Source organism: Cottoperca gobio, chromosome 6 (assembly GCF_900634415.1).
Source record: "Cottoperca gobio chromosome 6, fCotGob3.1, whole genome shotgun sequence".
Taxonomy (NCBI): domain Eukaryota; kingdom Metazoa; phylum Chordata; class Actinopteri; order Perciformes; family Bovichtidae; genus Cottoperca; species Cottoperca gobio.
The window spans coordinates 26,180,943-26,208,442 of record NC_041360.1 but is presented as its reverse complement, the minus strand read 5'-3'; the positions used below and the strand labels follow the sequence as shown (position 1 = coordinate 26,208,442).

Here is a 27,500-nt window from a genome sequence, read left to right as displayed (position 1 = left end):
TCGACTGAATACTTCACATTTAGTAAAACAAACATGGAACTGTTCGGTTCTTTGAGGCAAATCAGTTTCATATGTTTGGGTTTCGCCCGTTATTAAACACCTTCTGGTGGGAGGATCATGAAGGACACCAGGGGGACATTTAGTTTAATCTAGAGACCCTTTATTTGGACGCCGTACCTCATGTTGGATCTCCGTCTCAGATTCTAAGCGGAGCGGCTGGTGAAGCCAGAAGTTATTTATTTATGATGTCTGTAGGATTTATATAATAACTTTTCCTCGTTTACTGCAACAGGACACATTTTAAAAAGATGGGGAAGTTGGATTGAGGACATTTGTTTAATTTAAACGTCTTCTTGTAAAGTGATTTCAGTATGATGCAGGCACGTCCCAACATTGTGCTTCCATCATCGCAGCTCGGAGGTCACATTGAAGAAACCAGCCAGAGTAAGCTTGTTTTTATAAAACGATCCGATGATAGAAGCTGCAGCACGAGCTCCTCCAGGTGCATCAGGCCTCCGTCCACAGCCCGGCCTTCAACGATCATAAAGAACGTACACGACAAACATGGCTACTGTTAGCACTCGCGGCTATCAAGCTAGCAGCTTGTGGAAGACTGATGACACTGAGTGCACGGGCAGGTAGGTCGCCATAAAACCCATTACACACGCCAGCTTTGGTTTTCATTTCATTTCCACTTTATTTGCTTCTGCATCGTCTATTTGACTGTTTTATTCCAACTGTGGCTCAGAGAGATGAGGCTTCATCCATCTTTTTATTCACACCTGCCGGTTTCACCGGTTTACATTCTGCAGACAGCTTTGACAAATGAACATGTAGCGGTAGAGAGAAGCGTCAGTACTTCAGAATCCATGATTGCGTTTCATAAAAAGCTTTGATAAGCAGGAAATGGAGTGCGGAGAGGGATGACGAGGACCGCCGGGAGCCGCGGTGAAGACACACAGAACGGTAATAGCTGCTTAGCTTTTTTCTATTTCTTCAAAAATAAAATCACTTCTTGTTTTGTATTTTAAATCTAAAGGTTTGTTTCCTGCTGCAGACGGAGTTTAGTTTGTGATACGTCTGAAGCTTTTAGGAAATATTCTGTGTTTTATACAGTCAGTTCACTTTCTGTGTGTTTGAGCCTTGAGAAGAACAACTGCACGCTGCTCCTCCCGCGTGTACGACATGATGCAAGCATGAGTTGTGCTTCATAAGGCCGTGTCCGCTTCGTCAGGGTTGAGTTTGACCGCCCAGTAAACTAAACACACAAGTATACAAGAAGCAGCGTGTGGAAGTGTTTTGGGTTCTGCATCGTACACGGCAGAATATAACAATCACTGGAGAGTTAGCTTCCGTTAGAGGTTCCGGTTTTCTGGAAGTTCTTTTAGAATTTGCACTGAAAACTAGATTATTAACAGAGATTAAGCTGTGACGTCTCGTGTGGCATCATTGGTACACTTGTGTCTTCTGTATCAGTTTGCAGAGCCCCGTCCTGTTTCAGCTTCACTTACTGTTTCCTAATGAAGAGCTTCAGATAATGTGGATAAACTCTGATCGTCTGACCTCGTTTCAGTGACGTCATCTCAGTAAATACAAAGTTACTGATGGACAAAACTACACGTCTAACACCCAAATTAGGATTTAGTCTTTGAGAAGAAGAATCGGGACTCACATCAAACACCTTCTCAGTGTACAGCTCGTCGTTGACGCGGTCTCGGAGAATGTCCTGGTTCTGCCGTACGAAGGTGATGTAGGTGTCGGCCACATCCATCCCCGGCTTCTGCAGGAGAGGAAACATACAGGTCTGACTAAAGACTGCAGGAGAGGAAACATACAGGTCTGAATAAAGACTGAAGGAGAGGAAACATACAGGTCTGACTAAAGACTGCAGGAGAGGAAACATACAGGTCTGTATAAAGACTGGAGGAGAGGAAACATACAGGTCTGTATAAAGACTGGAGGAGAGGAAACATACAGGTCTGAATAAAGACTGAAGGAGAGGAAACATACAGGTCTGAATAAAGACTGCAGGAGAGGAAACATACAGGTCTGACTAAAGACTGCAGGAGAGGAAACATACAGGTCTGACTAAAGACTGGAGGAGAGGAAACATACAGGTCTGACTAAAGACTGAAGGAGAGGAAACATACAGGTCTGTATAAAGACTGAAGGAGAGGAAACATACAGGTCTAACTAAAGACTGAAGGAGAGGAAACATACAGGTCTGAATAAAGACTGAAGGAGAGGAAACATACAGGTCTGTATAAAGACTGAAGGAGAGGAAACATACAGGTCTGAATAAAGACTGAAGGAGAGGAAACATACAGGTCTGAATAAAGACTGAAGGAGAGGAAACATACAGGTCTGTATAAAGACTGAAGGAGAGGAAACATACAGGTCTGAATAAAGACTGAAGGAGAGGAAACATACAGGTCTGTATAAAGACTGAAGGAGAGGAAACATACAGGTCTGAATAAAGACTGCAGGAGAGGAAACATACAGGTCTGACTAAAGACGGCAGGAGAGGAAACATACAGGTCTAACTAAAGACTGCAGGAGAGGAAACATACAGGTCTAACTAAAGACTGCAGGAGAGGAAACATACAGGTCTAACTAAAGACTGAAGGAGAGGAAACATACAGGTCTGTATAAAGACTGGAGGAGAGGAAACATACAGGTCTAACTAAAGACTGGAGGAGAGGAAACATACAGGTCTAACTAAAGACTGGAGGAGAGGAAACATACAGGTCTAACTAAAGACTGCAGGAGAGGAAACATACAGGTCTAACTAAAGACTGGAGGAGAGGAAACATACAGGTCTGACTAAAGACTGCAGGAGAGGAAACATACAGGTCTGACTAAAGACTGCAGGAGAGGAAACATACAGGTCTAACTAAAGACTGGAGGAGAGGAAACATACAGGTCTGAATAAAGACTGCAGGAGAGGAAACATACAGGTCTAACTAAAGACTGGAGGAGAGGAAACATACAGGTCTGACTAAAGACTGGAGGAGAGGAAACATACAGGTCTAACTAAAGACTGGAGGAGAGGAAACATACAGGTCTGAATAAAGACTGCAGGAGAGGAAACATACAGGTCTAACTAAAGACTGGAGGAGAGGAAACATACAGGTCTGTATAAAGACTGGAGGAGAGGAAACATACAGGTCTAACTAAAGACTGGAGGAGAGGAAACATACAGGTCTAACTAAAGACTGCAGGAGAGGAAACATACAGGTCTAACTAAAGACTGCAGGAGAGGAAACATACAGGTCTGACTAAAGACTGCAGGAGAGGAAACATACAGGTCTGACTAAAGACTGAAGGAGAGGAAACATACAGGTCTGAATAAAGACTGGAGGAGAGGAAACATACAGGTCTGAATAAAGACTGAAGGAGAGGAAACATACAGGTCTAACTAAAGACTGAAGGAGAGGAAACATACAGGTCTGACTAAAGACTGAAGGAGAGGAAACATACAGGTCTGAATAAAGACTGAAGGAGAGGAAACATACAGGTCTGAATAAAGACTGGAGGAGAGGAAACATACAGGTCTGAATAAAGACTGGAGGAGAGGAAACATACAGGTCTGAATAAAGACTGAAGGAGAGGAAACATACAGGTCTGACTAAAGACTGAAGGAGAGGAAACATACAGGTCTGTATAAAGACTGGAGGAGAGGAAACATACAGGTCTAACTAAAGACTGGAGGAGAGGAAACATACAGGTCTAACTAAAGACTGCAGGAGAGGAAACATACAGGTCTAACTAAAGACTGCAGGAGAGGAAACATACAGGTCTGACTAAAGACTGCAGGAGAGGAAACATACAGGTCTGACTAAAGACTGAAGGAGAGGAAACATACAGGTCTGAATAAAGACTGGAGGAGAGGAAACATACAGGTCTGAATAAAGACTGAAGGAGAGGAAACATACAGGTCTAACTAAAGACTGAAGGAGAGGAAACATACAGGTCTGACTAAAGACTGAAGGAGAGGAAACATACAGGTCTGAATAAAGACTGAAGGAGAGGAAACATACAGGTCTGAATAAAGACTGGAGGAGAGAAACATACAGGTCTGAATAAAGACTGAAGGAGAGGAAACATACAGGTCTGACTAAAGACTGGAGGAGAGGAAACATACAGGTCTGAATAAAGACTGGAGGAGAGGAAACATACAGGTCTGAATAAAGACTGAAGGAGAGGAAACATACAGGTCTGACTAAAGACTGGAGGAGAGGAAACATACAGGTCTGAATAAAGACTGGAGGAGAGGAAACATACAGGTCTGAATAAAGACTGGAGGAGAGGAAACATACAGGTCTGACTAAAGACGGCAGGAGAGGAAACATACAGGTCTGACTAAAGACTGCAGGAGAGGAAACATACAGGTCTAACTAAAGACTGGAGGAGAGGAAACATACAGGTCTGAATAAAGACTGCAGGAGAGGAAACATACAGGTCTAACTAAAGACTGCAGGAGAGGAAACATACAGGTCTGACTAAAGACTGCAGGAGAGGAAACATACAGGTCTAACTAAAGACTGGAGGAGAGGAAACATACAGGTCTGTATAAAGACTGGAGGAGAGGAAACATACAGGTCTGAATAAAGACTGGAGGAGAGGAAACATACAGGTCTGTATAAAGACTGAAGGAGAGGAAACATACAGGTCTGACTAAAGACTGCAGGAGAGGAAACATACAGGTCTAACTAAAGACTGGAGGAGAGGAAACATACAGGTCTGTATAAAGACTGGAGGAGAGGAAACATACAGGTCTGAATAAAGACTGGAGGAGAGGAAACATACAGGTCTGAATAAAGACTGAAGGAGAGGAAACATACAGGTCTGAATAAAGACTGAAGGAGAGGAAACATACAGGTCTGACTAAAGACTGGAGGAGAGGAAACATACAGGTCTGAATAAAGACTGGAGGAGAGGAAACATACAGGTCTGAATAAAGACTGGAGGAGAGGAAACATACAGGTCTGACTAAAGACTGGAGGAGAGGAAACATACAGGTCTGAATAAAGACTGGAGGAGAGGAAACATACAGGTCTGAATAAAGACTGGAGGAGAGGAAACATACAGGTCTGTATAAAGACTGGAGGAGAGGAAACATACAGGTCTGAATAAAGACTGAAGGAGAGGAAACATACAGGTCTGACTAAAGACTGGAGGAGAGGAAACATACAGGTCTGTATAAAGACTGCAGGAGAGGAAACATACAGGTCTGAATAAAGACTGGAGGAGAGGAAACATACAGGTCTGTATAAAGACTGGAGGAGAGGAAACATACAGGTCTGAATAAAGACTGGAGGAGAGGAAACATACAGGTCTGTATAAAGACTGGAGGAGAGGAAACATACAGGTCTGTATAAAGACTGGAGGAGAGGAAACATACAGGTCTGACTAAAGACTGAAGGAGAGGAAACATACAGGTCTGAATAAAGACATGGACGCACATGCATGTGATCACAGTGCACATCACGCATGCTTTTCATAAGTAACATCATGACCTCTGCACACAAACAGAACAGCAACGTTCAGTTTGTCACCACAGTGCGATGGACCAGAGTCCTGCCTTCACTTCCACCAGCTTCTGTACGTCGAGGGTTTCTTTCATCAGTCTCTCTGAAGCGAGACAGATTTCTAACTTGGCTTCCAGACACACATCACAAACTACCAACCAGAGCTTTGTAGGCCGAATTAAAAAGCAATTTTTGTGGGCATTTTCTGCCTTCATTGGACGGATGGAAGTGTCGAGGTACACTGGAAACACAACGCCTCTTCGGACCGGAGGACATTCTTCATAGTTCAAAACATTTCAAACCGCAAGAAGTCGGAGCAAACGTAGTTCTTAAAACGTCGGGTTTTGTCTCAGCAAAACAGGAACAATAAGTTCAGTGAGTTACGTCGAACACATGAGCACCAGCAACCGCCATTTTTAAAAGCCTGTTTAAACAACACGAAACAGCTCGTGGCGAAACAAATGGGACAGATGGAGCAACAGTCCAGACTTTACTGAGCACATAGAAGATAGAAAACACAGCACGACGTCGACTCGTTAACTTTTGTTACGTGATTTACGTACTTAACTAACGCAGTTACGAAACAAACGTACCTTTCTAACCCGAACCACATCTGTTCCCAACCCTTCCACTGTTTTGTAGCGTAAAGCCTACGTTGGAAGTTTAATTTGAAAAGACACCATGTCTGGATTTAAGGAGCGGAAACTGACCAATATTTCGGGGAATCTTTTACCGATAATGAAGAAAAGAAACAACAATTCTAAAAGACATTTGCAGAGACACAACTAGAAACTTGGCTGGACAATAAACTTCAGATATGTATAAAAAAGAAGCGACGTCTGTGCTGACGGATGAAGTTCACTGTGGAGAATAAAAAGCTTCCATCAAGAACAACCATCATCTTCCTGAACGCTCCTCAAGCAGACGACAGTAAAACTAAAGTGTTGCAGGAAGCAATCAAGCAAATACTGTGAATGTTTCTTTTAGAGTTTCAGAAATATTTCAAGGTCAATGAAACTGTTTTCTACGCAGTATTGATCAAATTCTGAAGAACAAAACGTGACTTCAGTCTGTGGCTCAACTGACCTGCGATAACAACTACTGAGGCAGTTTAATCTCATTTACTTTCACAGTTCACAGTTTTTTAAAACTAATTCTTCTTCTGATTTCCTTTTTATTTAAAAAGGATGGTTTGCATTTGTAGGGACTCTGGTGTCTCAGTGGGGAATGTTTATAAATCAATCCCTCACATTACAAACTACAATGAGCATGACTTTAATCCCACAATTCACCCCCTTAAATATGTTAATCCAGCATCACCTTCGCTGCCTCGTCTCACACTCACATCATTTGGATTTAATAAAAGTACATTTAGCTGCTGGACTCAGATTTGTGGATGCACTAAACACACTTCTGCACGTGTTTCTGTAAATGACGAGTTAAATATGTTTAGCACATAATCAACAATATGAGGCAGTGATGTATTAAAGGCATTCCCCCATCGACACCGACAATAACTGCTTTACACGTCCACACAGTGTTCAGCATCACCTGCTGCTTCCAGCGCCAACGTGTTCAGCATCACCTGCTGCTTCCAGCGCCAACGTTAAGTGATGTGGAAGCAGCGGCTGGTTGGGCTGGGAGAGGCCAGAGGCAGGAGAAGTGGGTACATCCCTGTTGTCTGGGGAGATTACAACTGTAATGCTTATTGTAATTGCTTTGACATCTTTCACACCCGTTTTCTCTGAGCCGCCGCGCGTCTTTCCCCCGAGGGGGGGGTTGTTGTTCTGCTCCAGCGCTGCTGAGCATGGCACCTCGGGTCCCCCGTGGAACACAAGGAAATGGAGCCTAAAGAAACGCAGAAACCTTTTGGCTTCACTTAAAGGCAAAGAGGCAGGTCGGACACTGAATATGAATTTGGGATTTTAACCTTTCTGTCCATCACAGACAACACAACCCCAAACTGTCACATGCTAATGTTGGAAGAAAAAGAACTGGATGTTGACAACATCGCCTAATGTCCCCTCCGTCACCAGCAGCGTCAAGTGCCGACATTTTGGTTGACGGTTTGACAAGCAAAGAGGCCGCCGTGGGAGAGCTGAGCTTCTGAGCGAACAAACAACAAACTGCACTCGACGCTGTGTCCATGCAGCGGGAACACACACTCCCATCTGAGGAAACATCCTCCCACACACACACTTAATGCAGAAGAGCGGAAATAAGAAGTTCATTCACACATTAGTTGAGAAAAAACAGAAGCTATTTTGATGATAAACTAATTGTTTGAGTAAAAACACAAACTGTTCTCAGCGATTAGTCGATTGAAAGAAAACTAGAAAACTATTTTGATAAATCGATCATTTTTTTAAGCAAACATGGTTTAAAACGCTGTTTTCAGCCTTTCAAATGTGCAGATTTGCTGCTTTTCTGTTTAATCTCATATTAAAGTGAATATCATTGGGTTTTACACTGACAGACATGTAAAGTCATCAGCTTGGACATTTCTCACTATTTCCCCTCTTTTTTTTTTTTAGACCAAACGATTAATCTAGATAATGACAATAATCATTACTTGCAGCCCAACTTCAACGTGAGGATTCCTGTTTCCTGGTAACTTTAATCAGAAGATAGTGAAACCTGTCAAGGAGCTGAAAGTTAAATGTTTTCTGGTCAAAACTGTCCCAGCAGCCGCTCAGTCACTCAGCTGTAATTCAGATAGACTGACAAGGAAACCTGCAGATACCAGAGGTTAAAGTGGGGTCACATGGCTGCAAGGGGATCTGGAGTGTGTGTGTGTGTGTGTGTGTGTGTGTGTGTGTGTGTGTGTGTGTGTGTGTGTAGGAGAAGGAGAGGTGGTGTGAGTGTTTTGTTAAACCAGAGAGAGGAGGGGTCAGGCCCAGTGATGGACAGGCCTGTCAGAATCCCCATAATCCTCCGGAGTGAAAGTCTCGCAGATCGAAGATGATTTGTCGAATGAAGCTCAGAAATCTTGATGAGAGTGAAGCACGTGTGTGTCGTGTGTTACAGTCCTCGTCATGTCGTTTCTGATCTGTTCCAGCAGACACTTCCAGGTCACGCGGATGCAGATACATTTCAAAACTGTGTCTGAGTGTCCGGAGTCTCCCCAACCGCCAAATCCAACCGCCTGATCTAACCGCCTGATCCAACCACCTGATCCAACCATCGGCTCCATCCAACCGCCTGATCCAACCGCCTGATCCAACCGCCTGATCCAACCGCCTGATCCAACCGCCTGATCCAACCATCGGATCCAACCGCCTGATCCAACCGCCAGATCCAACCGTCTGTTCCAACCATCGGCTCCATCCAACCGCCTGATCCAACCGCCTGATCCAACCGCCTGATCCAACCGCCTGATCCAACGGCCTGATCCAACGCCTGATCCAACCACCAGGTGACATGCAGCCGCAGACACAATAACAATATGTTCTGGCACCAGGTGAACATCTGAAAGGTTTTCCAGTTAGCAGTTTCGCCCAATCACCGCCCTCCGTATTTCACCGACATAACCTCCATGAGACCCTCAGTGCACCGTGGAGTATCCGGTAAAGTGTCCTCTCCAGGACCACAGCGCCGATGCTAGCAAATTCGCAATGCTAACATTAGCATCCGTGGCAACGAGCAGTCGGTATTAAGACCAAAAGGACAAACAGAATTCTCTTTATTCGCTCATTTTACGGCCGAGGAACCTGGATGTATTTTGTATTCTTGGCGAGGAGGATGAATGTTGTGCGACACAGCCGGACGACTTACATTAAGATGAACGTTAACTTGTCAAAGCAGTTGGGTATCTCAGCCGGGTTCATTTCTTGGTTCTGCACGGGTCTGGTTCTGGGTTTGGATACACACTTTGGATTCGTGAAGACCTCTACCAGAGAGTCCAAGAACGCCGGACACCCAGAACTGCTGTTTGCCGCTTAAAGGCTACATTAGCATGACTGCAGAACTCAGTCAGAGGCTCCTAACCATCCGAAGGAACGAGTCCATCGTCTGTCCGTGAGCTCAATGCAGGAACTGGATCTGTGCAGAGAGGTGGGCCTGATACATGTAGAGCTCAGGTCCCAGTCGACGCCACCGTGGTCAGATCTGCTTGGTTCCAAATTCAGGAGTTTTTGAATTCAAGCTACCAAGATGTAAACACACATGGCTCATTTTCTGTTTGGCTTCTCAAGAGCGCTAGAAGCTTTTAATAATAATGATTTACCAGCTACAGTATCAGTGTGTGGAGCCATTTTAGTATTTGACATCACACCAAAGTGAGATTTGGGAACAAACAGGAACTCTGACATGTTACTGAAAAGTATGAAATTAAACATAAACTATTTGTCGTTCTCTTAGTTCTGATGAAGGGAAACAACAGCGTCCGACACGAGCACAAAGACCGCTCCATAAAGAAATGTCTCAACCCCAGACAAGTTCAGGGATGATGGAGCGACGAAGATCAACTTTTAAGAACGAGAGAACAATCTGTACTACAACATCCTGGACTCTGTGTGTGTGTGTGTGTGTGTGTGTGTGTGTGTGTGTGTGTGTGTGTGTGTGTGTGTGTGTGTGTGTGTCACTGGCAACATATTCCTGCCCATGTTGTCACTTGAGACATCAGTTTCCCCCTCAATCATTTACCTCTTTTCTCTCGTTCTGACGAGGTGACAAAGCGGAGTGACAGATCAGAGACGCCGGCACAGATCCAGCCAGTGAGATTAAGACTTTAACACGAGAGGAAAGAAACGCGCACACACACACACACACACACACACACAGCTTGTCACGCTCTGCCCGGCGCCACTGTTTCTTCACTTGTAGCCAAACACCATTAATCCCATCTGGGATAATGGCTCCTGGTTGCTCGTCAACATTTGACAACATAAAACAGGGAGGGGTAGCGGTTTGGTTTGGTGTGTGTGTGTGTGTGTGTGTGTGTGTGTGTGTGTGTGTGTGTGTGTGACCACTTATCACGACGTTTCCACTTGTGCTGTTCACTGATATTAAATGTTTTTGTCACCGTAGTTTGGGTCATAAACTACATGTTATCATAATACAAATGTGGTTTGAAGTTAGAAAAGTTTCCACATATACATAGATTAGGACTTTGTATAAGTAATAAGACAAATATTTGGGTGTTCCTGACACATTTCCAAGGCTACCATGAGCAGTGTTGTTGGAGGAATGGTGCCGTTTGGAGGCGTTTTTGTTTGAGTATATGAGAAGATCTTAACTTCCACAGCGACAGTTGTATCCTGATGAAGTTCAGCTGATTGATGAGGAGTCTGAGGGAGCGCAGAGACCAGGGAGCTTCATGTGTGAAGCTTTCAAACACAGACGCAGGGAAATCAATGCATCACATTGACATTTAAAAACACGATAAAATAGAGTGGGGGGGGGTTGATAATGAGCGGTTAGCAGGTGAGGTAGGAGGAGGGGGAGGAAGGCGGCGAAGTGCCAGGTAATTACACAGAGCTCCCGCCGGTTTCCTGCCCCGGATTCATTTCATCTGCCCCAGCTGCACGTTGTGTATAAATATGTGTGTTTGCACGTCACAAGGAAAAGTCCCTCTATAATCCACAATCATGTTGATGATGCATAAATACAGGGGAAGATACACTCACAGTGTTTACCAACCTTGAATGGACTCGTTAAACTTCAGAAGCAACTCATTCTCTGGTAATATCATGAAAAGTTTTTTAATCTACCAAATTAAGAAAAGCAGCAGATCGTCCGTTTCTGTTGATCCATTAACTGAAGAATTATTAAATCATTTCAATCCTGCTAAAACATTCTGTACCTTTTATTTTGCAGCAAATATTGTTTTACATTTCTCACGTGAAATATGTCAGAGTCATGTTTATATAGTTTGAATGCATCTTCATCATAAAAACGTCTCCTACAGTTCGACACTTCGATCACTTCCTGTTAAACTTCATGGTGCAACAGCAGAATCTCTCCTCTCTGGGCAGGAGGAGGGACCGCAGATTAACCGTTTAACCGTTTAACCGCAACAATTACTTTATGGAGCATTTTTTGCCTTCAGTCCACAGAGGTCTCCCTGCAGGACAAAAAGTGGGACCTTGTGATTACGCAGCTAAAGCCTTGACCCCACAGACCTGCAGGACGTCCCGACAACACTTGTTTTAATAAGCGTGTTTTCCTGCAGGACTGTGTTACAGATGGTGACGAGCCAGGGAGGACGCTCACTCTCCCGATGTTCGTGCTGCTTTGCCAGCGTTGCATATGTTCCATGAGAGCGTGTGTGTGTGTGTGTATGTGTGAGTGTGTGTGTGTGTGTCAGTCACTGGTGTGTTGGCTGTGCAGTCGCGAACACGCGAGTCAGCGTGAGAAACACACTGAAGGACGACAACCCTCAACAGCATCAGAGCTCTGATGTTTCAATGCTGCACTGAGAAAGTGAAGAAACGTTTTGATAATAATATAATACCCGACATTCTGCATTTAATACACTCAATTTAGTGATTTGTACTTATGAATATCATACATCTCAGATCTCTACACGGCATTCATTTACATGTTTGTTACTTAATAAGTTTGATATTTAAGGTGCGTCCTGGATCAAACTAGCTTTATAAAGTTAAAGTTAAAATGTATTTACTTTTATAATCAGATCGTAAAAACACCAATTCATGCTTCTGTATCGTTAAAGATGGAAAAGCAAGTAAAGAAACAGATATTCTGGTCCTGGTGGAATAACTTCTGTAAAGTTGATATTTAACAAAAGTCGAAAACAGCCGTAAATATCTTAAATATAAAGTAACCAGCTGCAGTTGTCAGATATATGTAATAAAAAGAACCTCCCTTTGAAATATAGAGAAAGAAAAGTCTCCAAATTGTCAACACTTCCTGTTTTTGGGGGCGGAGCCGTGCAGTGAGGCGGCTCAGAGGCCCCGCCCCCCCGCTCGCCTCCCCACCTGGAACTAAAGAGGCTTAACTGCGTCAGGTTCCCTCCACACAAAAGACCAAAAAGGCCGAGGTAGCGGTTACATTATAATTTCAGGGGAGGAGGAAACCTGGACGGGAAGCAGAGAGCATGATGGGATAGGTGGGACGCACCGTGGTGGGGCAGAGGATTAAGGTGAGATTGTTGTTGTCAGCTGTTCTCACATCTGTGTTTCAGAACAGGTTTTAGCAAACGCAACAAAATAAAAGCAAACATTTGTACTATTTCCACATTTAATGCACTTATTCTGGACTCTCAATTTAGTGATTTGTACATAAATATCATTATCGTGCATATATCACGTTATCATCCCATAAATCACCCCATCGCAGATCTCAGACTGTATTTGGCGTCCTGGTTGCAGTAACAACCACGAGGTTAAAGTTAAAGTGACGTGTTGACGGTTAAAAGATCCAAAAGTGTAAAAACGTGACTCCAGGTAGAGAAAACTAACAATATAAACCAAGTTAATCAGAGAACTTCAGAGAGTTTGGACAGAAGCAGGCTAACTGTTGCACTCTTATGCTAAGCTAAGCTAACTAGCTTCTTTCAGTAGCTTCATGTTTAGCGTTCAGACATGATACAGTGGTATCAAACTTCTCATAACCCTAACCCCCCGACCTCCTCCGGACATCCAGGAGACACAGCGTGCAGGATTGCTCAGGATAAAGTGTCGACCGAGCATCGTAGAAATCTATGATTCCTTCTTCATTTTCCTCCAAAGTGTTTTTGTGCCGTTTGGATTGAAGCCTGAGAGTTTCAAAACTCTTTAATCCCAGTGGAGGCTTTTAAAAACCAGAACTCATATTAAAGAGCTGGAAAATGTAAAAGGTGCAACAATCCAAATCACAGAGGACTTTGTTAATATCGAGCCGTTAATCACTTTAGAAAACCGCGGGGCACTTTATCTGAGTGGGATCGAATTCTGGAGATGAACCCTCTCTCTCCTTCACACCTTGATCGCCGCCAGCTCGCCTCATCCCCCCCACTCTAACTCCTGCGTCGCCCCCCCCCCCTCCCTCCTGCAGCCTCTGATCTTTGCCAAGTCGCCGTCGTTCATTAACCGCTCGACTCCCGAACGCTGCCGCTTACAAAGCGACACTTCAGCAAAACACATCACCAAGGACCAAAGTGCAGTTAATTACACTTGTTGTGTGATCTCTAACTCTGGAGCTGCACGTGGAAGAACAACTCTTTATCTTTCATACACGTTACACACGGCACGATGACAAACTCACAAACACATGACGGAGGCAGGATGCAGAGAGCGGCCGCTTTGCATTTACAGGCTGATCATTGTCAACTGTCTGCAGATGGAAACACGAAATATGGAAAGCGACTGTGACGGAGAGCGTGATGATAAAACAGCAGGACTCACAGGGACTTCCACATATTTGGCAGCTGCTTTCACCTTTCGGAGGGGAGAGGCAGGAGAAGAAGAAGAAGAATGACACTGAAGTTCAGCTGGAGAAGATCTGGTTTCCAGTAAATAACAGGTTTCCTGTGTGAGCTGGTTTCTGTTTCCAGGAACAAAAGGAAGTTACTCACTGTGAAAGAGAGGATCGAGGAGAAGAATGTTCCTTCATCGTATCTCGAGAGCTTGGAGAGGACGCCGTCCAAAACAGCAGCAAACTGCAGACGACACACACACACACACGCACACACACACACACAATAACAATTACACTTGTAGTTTAGAAACTTTTCATCCTGCAAAAAGAAAGATCAGAAATGATTTGTATAATGCAACAGTTCATTCATCATGTTGCTATGATAGAGTGAAGCTTTAACACCCCTTTAAAAAATAAAAACAATAATTATAATAAAAAGTAAAGTGTAAAAAGAAAAAGTAAATATAAGTAACAAAGCAAAGTGGAAACATTAAATCAGAATAAAAAGGTAAATCCGTCATTTCTAGCAAGAAAAACCTTTAAAAAAGAAAAGATTCATCCAAAGAGTAAAATAATAACTAAATGTAATGCTCATATAAAGAGTTGCACCTCACTCCTCCAGAGAAAGAAATATCAAAACATATAAAAGAAAGAGTGTAAACAGCATGCGAGAGGATTTGATTGAATAAAAAGGAATGTACCTTTGTGACAAGGGAGGAAATCATTTCTTTGAACGCCTCGTCAATCAGAACATCGATTTTGGAGTGGTATTGTTGCTGCACGGGGGGGGGGGTGTGTGCAAAAAGCAATATTTTATTATTTTCATGAAACTGACAGGACACAAAGGCTAAAGATGACTCCTCGCCGCCCTCATACATGACAACAGGATTGTCTGTGCTGTAAAAGACAGAAAGAAAAACCTTCACACACACACACACACACACACACACACACACACACACACACACACACACACACACACACACACACACACACACACACACACACACACACACACAGCGAGGTGTGAAAAACCTCACCATCCGTGTAACGCTGCTGAGTTAAGCAGCTAATAGGACTATTATGCGGCTGAATGACATTCCCGTCCGCGCTGGAAAAGCGAAGGAATCTGAAGGATACTTTTTGTGCGTCTCCCTACAATTAGAGCAGCCTTGTATTTCTCTAAAGCACCGGTCCAGCTGCGAGGACTGAAGGCTCACACAAGATTCAATTAATCCGCCATTTCATGTCTCGTTTGCCCCCCCCCCCCCCCCGAAAACATATTCATGGCACCTTTTCCCTTGAAGGAAGGAGAGGAAAAAAAAAAGGCTAGGGCTGAGCGTTGAATGGCAGCAGCAGCAGGGGAGTTCATCTCTTGGCGACAATGCCTTTTCACTGGCCGTCTAAAGAACACCCAAATTAAAAATTTCAATCAACAAAGCGCACAGATCGCTGACAAGTTTTGGGTCCTGTGAGGTCACCGCCGCCAGCCCTAATTTAGTTTTTCCCCTTCCAGGAGTCCGCAAAATGGCAGTTCTCTTTCAGCGCGCCCAATCTCTCTGGCAATTCTTGAGAGCTTTTCCTTTTCTCCCTCTTCTTACCTCAATTAACATGGCTGCTTCTGCCTTCTTTACTTCCACAAAGGCCCCAATAAGAAGCAGAGAGGAGGAGAGGGAATTGTTTGGTCTTTGGTCCATGTGCGAAGCGAAAATAGTGAAAAGAACAATTAGAGCTTTTAAAAACATTTATGTGGTCGTTGAGCTGCAGCCGCCGCTGCTCCTTCAGCTCGGTGATGTTTTAGATTCTGAATCGGGTCACATTTTCAACACGACCCCCCCCCCCCCCCCCACTCGACACTATTCCAATGACCTCAGCAACAAAAAGACAGCAGACTCATTAGCATTTACATTGATTTCAGATGATCACTTCAGTTTAACGGGTCCATTAAAGCAGAATTCATTAATCCATCAGAGGAGTTTCTCTTGTGGATTAAACTGTCAAGTGCAGCTTCTCCACCGTCTGCTCGCCAGTCAGTTCAACTCCCTGCAGGCGATAAAAATCTGGACGTCGTCTTCAAGACAAAAGGTAAAATGGAGGAACGGAAGCAGAATTTGTCGCCGAGTCGTCAGAAACGACCAAAAGCTTTGCTGCTTGGATGCACTGACCACACACCAAAGGTCTGGATCGAGTTCAGACTGAGGACTCGAACACCCTTCAGACTGCCGGTCAGGGGTCAGGGGTCAGGAGGCCTCAATCACAGCTTTGAACCACATTCACAGAAAATCAAGAGTGTCTGCTGATGTTTGAAGACGTCATAGAAATACATCTGCTGAACTCAAACATCACGCTGTCGTTATTTATTTGTATTTAACCAGATAAAACCAGCAACTTGAGATTTCATTGCATTGAAAGTGTGCTGTGTAAAGTAAATTCATTATTACTAATTGAGATAGAATCTCCTTTACGACGGTGATCTGGCTAAGAAGGCAGCAAAGTCACGCACACGTCCATCACATACATACATACGATAAAAAACAAAAGGTACAGAGTAAAGGTTTCTCACATGAACAGAAGACGTTAAATATGTAAAGCGACAACAAGACATAAATCCTCTGTCCTGTAGGTCAGTCCAAGACAAGGACCTTAATAAAACAGACTCTCAGTCCGCACATGTGGCTCTTTTAACCCTTTTCAATTATTGGATCTAAGATTGAGGGTATTTTGTACAAAAACAAACTTAGAGCATATGAACCTTGTGCATTAAAATATACCTACACTGCATGCAGACAGTGCAATGAGGATTCCTGTAGCTTTGTAGAAGTTTAACTTTTATAGTAGATCAGCAGCGGCAACATCTACATGTGTACATTTGTATTTCGCTATAACATAGTAAAACAGGCTGCACCTTATAGGTTTATGCAGAGTTATGACAGAAACAAAGCTTGATGTCAGCTGTTGAGTTTAAGAAGCCTGAGAATTTCCCCCAACCCCCAACAAATAAAAAACGTGTGTAAGGATTTCACCTGATGCAGACGATACGATGCTTTACAGTTACAGTCCTTGACTCCAGGTCCTGGAGCGGCCAAGCACTGCATGCTTTCCATTTCTGCTTTATTTACATGTAATGAGCTGGATCAGTGATGCAGATGGAGAATGTGCAGTGCTGGGACTCTCCAGGACCACGAGTGGACACCACTGCCATTGGAAAAGACTCCACTTTTACATAAAACGAAACTCTGTATGATATTCAGTTTGCTTGATGATTCAGGATCTTTTATTCACATGAAGTAAGATTTTTGTGTGGAGAAGTGTGACAGGAAAGAAAGGTTTGAGAGGCGATGGAGGGACTTACCCATTGTTTGTCAATCTGGGATTCAAACAATGACGTGAAGGACACATGGAGATGAGGGAGAGGGCATGATACAAAGAGAAGAGGGCAAACAGTCATTTTAAAATACATCAGTGACATTAATAACATTTCCTGAATTGAACTATAGTCATGAAACCTCTTCAATAATCTTTCCATTAATGTTTTCAGTATTTCTATAGCTACAACTTTTTTTCCATTTCCATCAGTTTTGACCTTGAATCGAACATTTCAGTTAAAAGTCATATTTTATTGTGACATTGAACAAGAAAGAGTCATTATCAGAATTTGCAACAATTCGTTGAGTTATAAAATCGAACTGTGTTAAGTTATTCCCTCTCTGTGGTTCCTAATGCATCTCCCATTGTAGGCTGTAAAAATCAAACATCTAAAAACGAGCAGAAAGCCGACGAGTTGTGAAAGCTTTTCTCCTTTTGAAAACTCCTGAGAACATTTAATCATCAAGGTTATTCATACAGAGCTTTTTGGAGTTCAGCCTGACAAACTGAATAAAACATTTACTGCAACAATGTCAAACGGAAGAGTGTTGTGTTTGCAAACCCAGAAGGACTTTGTGAAATCAGAGTGTCCCTCACAAATGGACCATTACAAATGCTCCATTTGTTGCTGCCTCAACTCAGGAAGTTAAATCTTCACTCATGACATTTGGTTCTCTACAATCACTATCTTGGTTCATGTAATTATCTGATTTCTGTACGTTCTAGATGCTGTAACCTTTGACCTCTTTGTGGCGAGGGGACAAGATATGGTGGATATAGTGACGACAGCACAACAGCGGAACAAGGTAACATGATGGGACCCTTCTGCTTGAGAAGCCCAAAGTGACTATTCGTTAACCCCGCCCCCAAAGAGCGACTGTCCACGAGGCACAACAGACCCGTCAAGCTTTGTACGTCTGGTAATGTGCTTTAAAATGAGTTGCAAACAGTTAGAGTGCTTGGCTAACTATCGTACGACCTACAGAAGTACAGCGTGAACTGGCTACATTAGTTTGCGAGGTTACAGTTTACGTTAAAAGCCGCATTACAGACGAGCACATTCGCTGTGCCGGAGCTCGTCCTGGATGCTATCGAACATAAGCTAACTTATATATATATATATATATATATATATATATATATATATATATATATATATATATATATATATTAATACATATATATATACCCCGACCAACTACAACAGGAAAATGCTGCTTATAAAATAATATTTGCATTTCTGTTGAATCTGAATTTGACTGTCAACTACCTGATAAATGTGACTCCACTCCCTTTATTTCCTCTTTTTATTTCATTTTCTGTCTCTGTAGTAAATCTTGAAATGTTAAAACGTGCCGGTATAACACTGGAACCAGTCGGTGTGTGGATGCTTGTGTGTATAAAGCTGGAGTATCCTTCTGCAGGCAGGTATTCAGTGTGTCAGCAGGAATAAATGGACAGATGGTGGTCTTTGAGCGGCGCTGGCATGTCAGAAACTGGAGAAGAAAGGAAGCTGAAGGTCAAGAGAGCAGCGAGCTTAGCTCTCTGTCAAGACCGTCAGTGGCCGAGGGTTTCGCTCTCAGCGACGCCAAGGCTGCCGCCTCACACAGACTTCACGGTCACCCATTTAACAGCTCATGTCGAGCGTCTGGCCGTTTCAAGTGAACACAAATAGGCAACACCTGAGCTGCCAGTCTGCTGGATGTTTGGAGGGAAATAATCCCGTTTCAGTGGCTGATATGACAGTTTGACTCGAGCCGTTCAGTCTGATAATAAACACCGACTTTCACCACATGAGTCTCTGATGTGAGATGGAAACTGAAAAATACAAACCATCCGTGCGTCTTAAGTGATTTAGCCTGATATTCAGCCAAGACTCATTTTTCTACAAACAAGAAAAATACTCTGCCAACGTAGAGACGATTTCTCTTCTTCCAGTTTCTGCTCTTGTTATTTCTCAAAAACGAGTTCTGAAACGCGATAGGATATTGGGACTTCAAGCTAAAATCACTTCATTCCAATGGAACTGCTGTGATTAAAGCGAATCACTCACAAAAGGGGACGGAGATTCTTGCGTTGAGTTAAATTTTGGTGAACTCGGACGAGAGAATAACAGATCAGCACAGACTGTCGACCTCTGTGCCGACATGAAGTTAGTTTCGCCACAGTAGCTCGTCAACCCTTTTCAGTGGTTACTACGCCACCAGGCTACATGCACACTTTCTCCTTTGATCGACCCTCTGGCTACAGAATCGTGACATGGTGGTGTTTCCATTGGGCCCTTGTGAGGCGTCCCTTCACTTAACCTTAAGTTAAAAGTCCAACTGCAACATAAAAGGTTAAAACCCTAAAATGTAGACAATGTCAGGCGGTCACGTGACCGTTCGCTCACCTCCTGTCCGGTGTCCAGCACGCAGAGTTTGGAGCACTGCTTCTTGGCGTCCATCAGCACATTGAACATGGTGCAGACCGACAGCGGAACCCGGAAGTCTGTTGACTTAATCGCTTTCTGCATTTTGGCATCAAATGCAGATTTTGTTCTGTTAGAAAAAAACACATTTTTAATGATTATTGTTGATCAGAAATGGCTGAAATCTCATATTTTCTGTAAAACAGTGAAATATTTGTACGTTTTTGTTAAATTACCAAATAGTCCACAGAAATACAATTATTGCAGAATTAAAACTCAATAACTCGCAGACCATCATAACAAGCTTCACAAAGTGCTTGTGAAGGTCATAAAGTGGCTAACTGCACAGTCGTATGTATTTACTGCGTTTATCTTCAGAGTATTAAAAGAAAAGGGAATCACGTTGGTAGATGTGTGGCAGAAAAATAAGAAAGAAAGAGTGAGAAGGATCCAGACAGGTCCTGATCCAGCTGTGGCGACCTCTCAGTCTGACCTCTTGACACACGCCTCCATCATGTCGCTGGCCATCAGCTTGAGTCTCTGCTCCAGATGTTTGGCGAACTCTGGCTCCGGCCAATGGAGGTCCAGCACGAACATCTGCAGAGCGTCCAGCTTCCAGAACAAATCCTCCGAGGTGGCCGAGCCGTTGCTGCGGGGAGGACGGCGAGGGTTAATAACATATGATCACGAATGCAACACACTTTGACACATCTTGTTGTGTTTTCCTACAAGGCTGAGGGATCAACTGTTTCAGGTTGATTTCCATCTTTATGTTAGAATAATGTACAATGACCGTGATGGATTATTAATTATTCTCACGATTATCTTCTCCATTAATCATTCCCTGTACAACATTTCAGAAACTAGTGAATTAAAATGTCTTCATTTGTCAGTTCAAAACCAAAGACTTCACTTTAATAGGATATAAAACAGAAAAGCAGGAAATCACATTTAACAGGCTGAAAACAGCATTTCTAGTCATTTTTGCACGAACAGGACTCAAAGTAGTTGCGATTATCTTTCCGATGGATTAGCCGACTCATCGTTGCAGCTCCAGTCTGCAGCAAATTGATTTCCAAAGAAGAAAATAAATCCTAAGAACCTAAACTAAAAGGCAGAATATTGCTGGTTTGTGTTTAACGTGTGGATTCACTGGCATGATGGTGAAAACATCTCGTCGTTGTTCAACAGGTTTTGTTGCAGAGCGGAAACACAGACAGATGGACGTCTCTCCGCCTTCTCCCCTGCTCGCAGGTTACACAGCAACACATGGCAACGCCAGCCGCCACCGACATCCAAGTGTACAGCGGCTAGAACGACAGCCATGGGGGGGGGTTAAAACAAGCGCCACTCACTCCCTCACTTTTCTCACTTCGCCTTTAAAAGACTGTTACCTTAACAAGTGGCGCACAGGAATAAACTCTTTGGGCTGAGTCCGTGGCGCAATTAGACGCTCGGTGGCTATCCCCCTCATGTCTAATTAGTGGTGCTCTTCTCTGAGCGCGCACCCCCCCCAGCCCCCCCGCACTCCCCGGGGAACGGGACGATCCCACTCGCCCGTCTGTGCTCGCTAATGAAGTGCCAGCTTTTTTCAGTGCATCGAGCAGGGCCAAGAGAAGTGAGGTGGAGGAACAGTGCGGTCTGTGTTGTGAGAAAGGCTGGGGGAGTCGGAACGAGGAGCCTTTTTAAGAAACGCCAGCAGCCTCCCGGTCGAGCGTCGGTGGCCCCAACACGGCCGCCGACGCTGCCAGTTCTGTCGCATCGCTCACGTTAAAACACGTAGAGATGTTTGTAGAAGTCAGATCAAACCTCTGACGTCTCACGGACGTTACAGCTAAATGTACAGCATTGATCATTAATGTTGCATCTCCACGGCTCTGCTCCACTTGCTCTTCTTAGGTTTCATTAGCAGAAGTTGTGGAGGTCTCGATACTAGAAGGGGGAGTTAAAACACCGCAGAGAGAATCGTCAACTGTTTCTAAAAAGCTACCTTCAATAGTGACAACTATTTGTTTTGTATTCAACTCTGAATGTCCATCATGAGTTCAAGGTTTCTTCACGTCTTGTTTTGTCCGAACAACAAAACCCAAAGTTTACAATCATAGAAAATACAGAGAAGCAGCAAATCCTCCGTTTAGAAGCAAAAACAACCTGAATAACTGACTCCAGCTACGCCACGTGTGTCTGCTTTGGTATTAATTGCTTGATCTTTCTGTATTTTCTTCTATGCACATTGCCTCTCAGGGCCGAGTCACAGCAGCATGTAAAGCGGCAACATGTCGCCTCAGTGGATTCTTTGCGGGGATAACCTTTGTGAACTTAGTTGACGAACAGTGAGCGCCGACCTGTGAAGGAACGGAAAGTTATTGTCTCATCATCCAGTTTACTGAATAGTAGAAAGTTCTGTCGTCAGCTTGAGTCACAATTAGTCGATTGTGTCCTGATAAAGCGTCAAATGGTCTCTTTTGTACTTTGATCTCATGTGTTACAAGATATTCATGAATAATCTGCACCAACACTTTAAATAAACCTACATTTACACTGAGATCGCTTCTCAAGCTGCTTAAATGTCAAACTGAATTCATGGATTGTATTTGAAATCAGTTTTTAATCCAGATAAATCAAAAATAAACAACCTTTCTTTTGTTCCTGGTGGGCAAACTAAAAATCAGCACTACCTTAGAACATGGAGGGTAACATGTTGTCATGCTTTGCTGCACTTCAACTTACAAGATGTCAGGTAGATTGATCCCTTGCAAGCTGCAAAAGAAGATTGAGGCGTTGTGTTATTATCTTATTCTTTATCGTGACATGCACACTGCACAGCACAAGGACTCATGACACACGGTGAATCACAACGAGTCTGAGGAACAATGGCATGCAGGCGGCGCCCCGCTAACAGCAGAGCCACAGTGTCACAGAAACAATTTGTGGCTTTCACATTCTCCCTGCCCAACGCCGAGCCTGGCTCGCACAGACGAGGATAATGCTGCATCCTCTTCAGACCGGGACCGAACAGCATGACAGTCTTTGTGGAAGTAAAGTAAGACGTTCAAACTTGAGCAGGGCTTCAGTTTCTCCATTTGATAATTAGTTTTTCGTTAGTGATGTGGAGACGAACATGCAGACGGACAAACAGAAACCGCTGCTGAGCATTCGGGACACACAGAGGACAGTCCTGGCTAAAGGTCTTCACCCACAGCGGACCCCCTGAATCATGTTTCAGCTCCTGAGCTGAAGTTATAGATCAGATATGGATGATGCTCAGAAGAAGAATCCTAATTACTTTGGTAGTTTTCCTTCCGAACAATCAGCTGATTCAGTTGTTACTGATGTAACATTTCAGTTTATGCAATTTATGTCAGCGTCCTGTAAACATTAGCTCACTATCACATCAATATTGTTAGTATTCCATTCATTTAGCATAATAATAATAAAAAAATTATAAAACTAAGAAAATATATAGCAAATTTAAATATATTTATAACATATATATTATAATATATATAATATATATATATATTATTCTAATATATTTATTATAAATAAAAAATATAATATAATATATACATAAATATATATATACATAAAATATATATATTATAATATATATATTATAATATATATAATATAATATATATATATATATATATATATATATATTATATAATATATATACACTATATATATATAAATTATAATATATATATTATAATTTATATATATTATATATATATATTATATACTATATATATATTATATATATATATTATATAATATATATACACTATATATATAATTATAATATATATATTATATATATATCTATATATATATATTTCTATATATATATTATAATATATATATATATATATATATATATATATATATATACACTATATATATATATTATAATTATATATACACTATATATATAAATTATAATATATATATATATATATATAGATAGATTATATAATATATATACACTATATATATAAATTATAATATATATATTATAATATATATATATATATATATAGATTATATAATATATATACACTATACATATAAATTATAATATATACCACTCATTAAACCTGTCTGAGAAAGACAGTACAGAAAGTGCCTGGTCTCAGCTGTGGCTATATTTGCAGCATCCGCTCCATTAATTCTTCATGTTTTCTCTTCATGTTTCTGCAAAACCATCACCGTAGTAAAGTGACAAAATTAAACTGACTTTACTAAATGCTTCATTCAGGATAAAAATAAACAACCATCAACAAGGAGATGATGGGAATTCATTACTCATGAATAATTTAAAATGAAGTCACAAAATAAATAAAAACACAAATCGGTGAAATTGGCTAAAAACAGAGTTCCCCGTCTCTCAATTTATTATCAATCTTCTCCTCATCACATGAGCGCAGCTGTGTGAACTGAAACTGAAGTCTGCGTGAGGTGAGTGCAGTCCTCCTTTATAAATAACAGAGTGTGAAAAGGCGTATGCATGCCTTTCAGTGTGTACGTGGTTCTAAGGTTTTTAAAGGAGCTGGAGAAGGTAACAAACCAGGAGGTCAGAACATCAGCGAACACAGGTCCGACTGTCTTCGGCTTCAGGTCTGGGTATTTATTATTGATGGATACCTTTGCTTCAGGTTAGATTAGGGCCGTGTGAAGACCTCTAGTCTAGTCTAGTCTACCCCCACCCCCCCCCCCCCCCTCCCTATACATACGTGTTCTCACACAGCGGGCCCATCCAGGCGGGTGCTGAGAAGCTGGGCATCTGTGGCAGCGTGAGAGGGAGGCTGGGGACTTTAGGAAGAGGGACGCTGGCTAGATTGTTAGTTAACGACCTGCCGGGTCGGAGTCAGCGGCGAGGTCGATGGATGGCGGAAAATGAAAATGTTAAAAGAAGAAGAAGAAGAAGAAGTGACAGTGGGCGTTCACACACACAGAAGAATAGAAACATATAATAGCAGCCACTTGTTCTGCCTGCAGTAATTGATCAATAGCAAACAGAAGAGAAAAGTCACTGCTCATTTCTATTCATTCTCTTTTCTTTCAGGTGTGTTTTGTTTAAGAGTGCAGCTCTCAGCACTTTGTTCCTGACTGCGCCGTGTCCTTGCTGTCTGCATCCTTTTGTTCCTCTGCAGCATTTTGTTTTTCTCCAGTTCCTCCCTCGTCTTTTTATTGTTTCTGATCAAAATCACTGAAACTGTCCGAGCTCACGCAGACGGCCAGGGGACAAATATACCAGATGAAGACTTCATCAGAAATACGGTTTTAAAAAACACGGTGACGCGTTACAAACATACTTATAACACGTTATCGTCTGCGTATAGCGTTGTATAATCATAGGGCTCATTATTTGAATCTTTAGAGTCGGTTCTTTGTGGAAACATTCCATTAGTGAAATGACAATGTCCATCATTCAGCTGGGAATCATCAATAAGTGTCAAACTGATGACTGTAAATATATATAAATAAATAAATGACTGTATTTCAATGTGAACAGGATCCTAACAACACAGTTCACTGAAGCCTTTTTGAACAACAGTTATATAAACATAGACAACTAGAAACCTTTTTAATCATAGAATTATAATCAATATATATTAAACCTCAACGTCTAGACGTCTTCCGACCCGATCAATATCTTGATGCTGAGTGAAAAGACAAACGTTGGACTTCAGACAAATAAAGACAAATAATTGCTTTGCACCTGAATGCACCTTTTTAAATGTGCAAATAAAGAGTCGAGCGGCATGACTCTGTAGGAGGATCCTTCACACTCTGACCAGCGGCTAAACAGAGCACTGCAGTGCACAGGAAGCTAACGCTAACGCTAACCCCTCACGAGGGTAGGGGAGGGGGGGACAGGGAGGTGGACTCTTACTTGACTGACTGCCAGGTCTCCTGCTCGAAGCCGCGGTGGATGGACTGGGCGATGGACGACTCCATCAGGTCGATGTAGCGCACCACCAGGGGGACGAACAGGTCCTGCAGGTGTTTGTGGAACGTCCCGTTGCACAGGTGAACTGTGGAAGAGAAGACCAGGTGTAATGCCTTCACAGACCATTTCAATGCAAACTAAAGCAGACATGGGGGTGTGGGGGCAAACTATTGCTTTAAGACATTTAGGACCTTGAATTAAAGAAGGAGGCATTTGTAGGACTTTTATGGATTTGTGGACTTCCTTCTCAGAACCACTGCGGACCCTACAAGTTGTCTTGAAACCAATAAAGTTCAAAGTTCAATCTGTCCACCCATGGCTAAGTGTCCATAGCATAAAGTACAACACATGTGGCGTCCATGTTGTTTCCACATAACAACTTAAGCTCATGAACACACAGAACTCAGAAGAACGAATCGGCCTTGGCGGAGGTCTGTGTTCTGCGACGGCCCTTCGAGTTCCTCGTTTGGTTTTTGTCCGGAATAAACAAACGAGATACGTGAAGCACTAAGCTAAACTTACTGGCCGTAGCATCATTTGTTCCCAACAGACACGAGAGTAAAGGAACAGTGTTGATGAAAGATACAAATAATCTAAATAAGGAGGCTAACATGACATCCCCCCCGAGCACAAAGACAGAACTGGGTTTGGTGTGTAGAACGTGACAAAGAGTCCTGCGCTCAACGCCGTCCAATTCACTTACATTCTTTAAACCCAGACGACACTCGTCTAACTCTTCTTCTGTCTCAAGCAAACCTGAACATTACACGCCTTACAAAAGGTAGAAGGTGCACTTCAAGGATCGACCGCGACTGCACAGGTGTTCAGGGCATCGCCCCCCCAACACCCCTCCTTGTAGGCTTGAGCATGAATCCCCAGAGACGGGAACGGTCCACAGCGAGGAGAGACACAGACTGAGTGCTGGGCGAGAAGCGAGCCGGCTGGTCTCTCAGGACGTCATTAGTTTTAATTCCTCTCGCTCTGCTCCGTCATGAGTAACACTAGCCTTTTGGCCCTCCAGAGAGGGAAAACCAGACTCCCTCGCAAATGCTTGCCTTCACATGCTGACAATCAAGTGAGCATTTAAATAATCTACAGAACAACCGAGAGATGATACACTTGTTGAAGAAAAGCCTCACAGAGTGGAGGAGATGCAGGGAGTCACCTGAGAGCAGCCGGGCGCCGGTCACCGCCGAGGCGCTGGTGAATATTCTCAACGCTTTTATTATAAAAAAAAATGCAACAATGGAGGAATCAAGGATTGTTCATTATTGTGAGGTTCAGAGAACTCGTGAATATTGCTTCATTATCCTCCAGAGCTTGCCCTTCAGTCAGTGTGGGACTGAACTCACATATCCTTCCTCACTTTAGACATAATTATAAGGAAAGACGTCCTTTGTGCAAACAGTCAAAACTCTGATTATCTTGTTCTGCGTCTATTGCCTCATTACGCTCCAATATAAGTTGACTAATGTTGTGACACTTGGAATAATTACGGCATTAACAGAGGACGGTAATTAGAAAAAAATATAAAAGATATAAAAGAGATTTGTGGGCTCTTCACATAATGAAGCGCTGAGTTCTGCCCTTGGGCTGTCTGTGTCTCTGCCTGTCTGTTACTGTACTGGAGGTACTTTGGCATCAGCCATGTTAAATAACGCCTCGCATCTCGCCAAATCTCTGCTGGCTGCAAGACAAAGCCGCGGCGCCAACGGAGGGCTTTGATGGAGAAAACAATGAGGCGGTTTTCCTCCAGCAGTCAAATGAAATGTTAACAATCAGACGTGGTTTATCAGGGAAGAACAACCGTCTGAAATACAGCTGTGGATGTTCGTCACACTTGAATCTGAAGTTTAAAACAAAGGTTCCTGATGGT

The 27,500-nt window shown here is 42.8% G+C and overlaps 1 protein-coding gene across 1 annotated transcript in view; it reads right to left on the bottom strand.

Moving 5' to 3' along the window:
• The window catches only part of cadps2 (Ca++-dependent secretion activator 2), a 157,919-nt gene that overhangs the window by 9,559 nt on the left and 120,860 nt on the right, over positions 1 to 27,500 (bottom strand). The window contains 9 exon segments of the mRNA XM_029433034.1: positions 1,673 to 1,780; positions 13,880 to 13,912; positions 14,050 to 14,133; positions 14,594 to 14,668; positions 17,245 to 17,259; positions 19,651 to 19,798; positions 20,162 to 20,317; positions 24,405 to 24,524; positions 25,568 to 25,709. Of these exon segments, the coding sequence (XP_029288894.1) occupies positions 1,673 to 1,780; positions 13,880 to 13,912; positions 14,050 to 14,133; positions 14,594 to 14,668; positions 17,245 to 17,259; positions 19,651 to 19,798; positions 20,162 to 20,317; positions 24,405 to 24,524; positions 25,568 to 25,709 (881 nt within the window).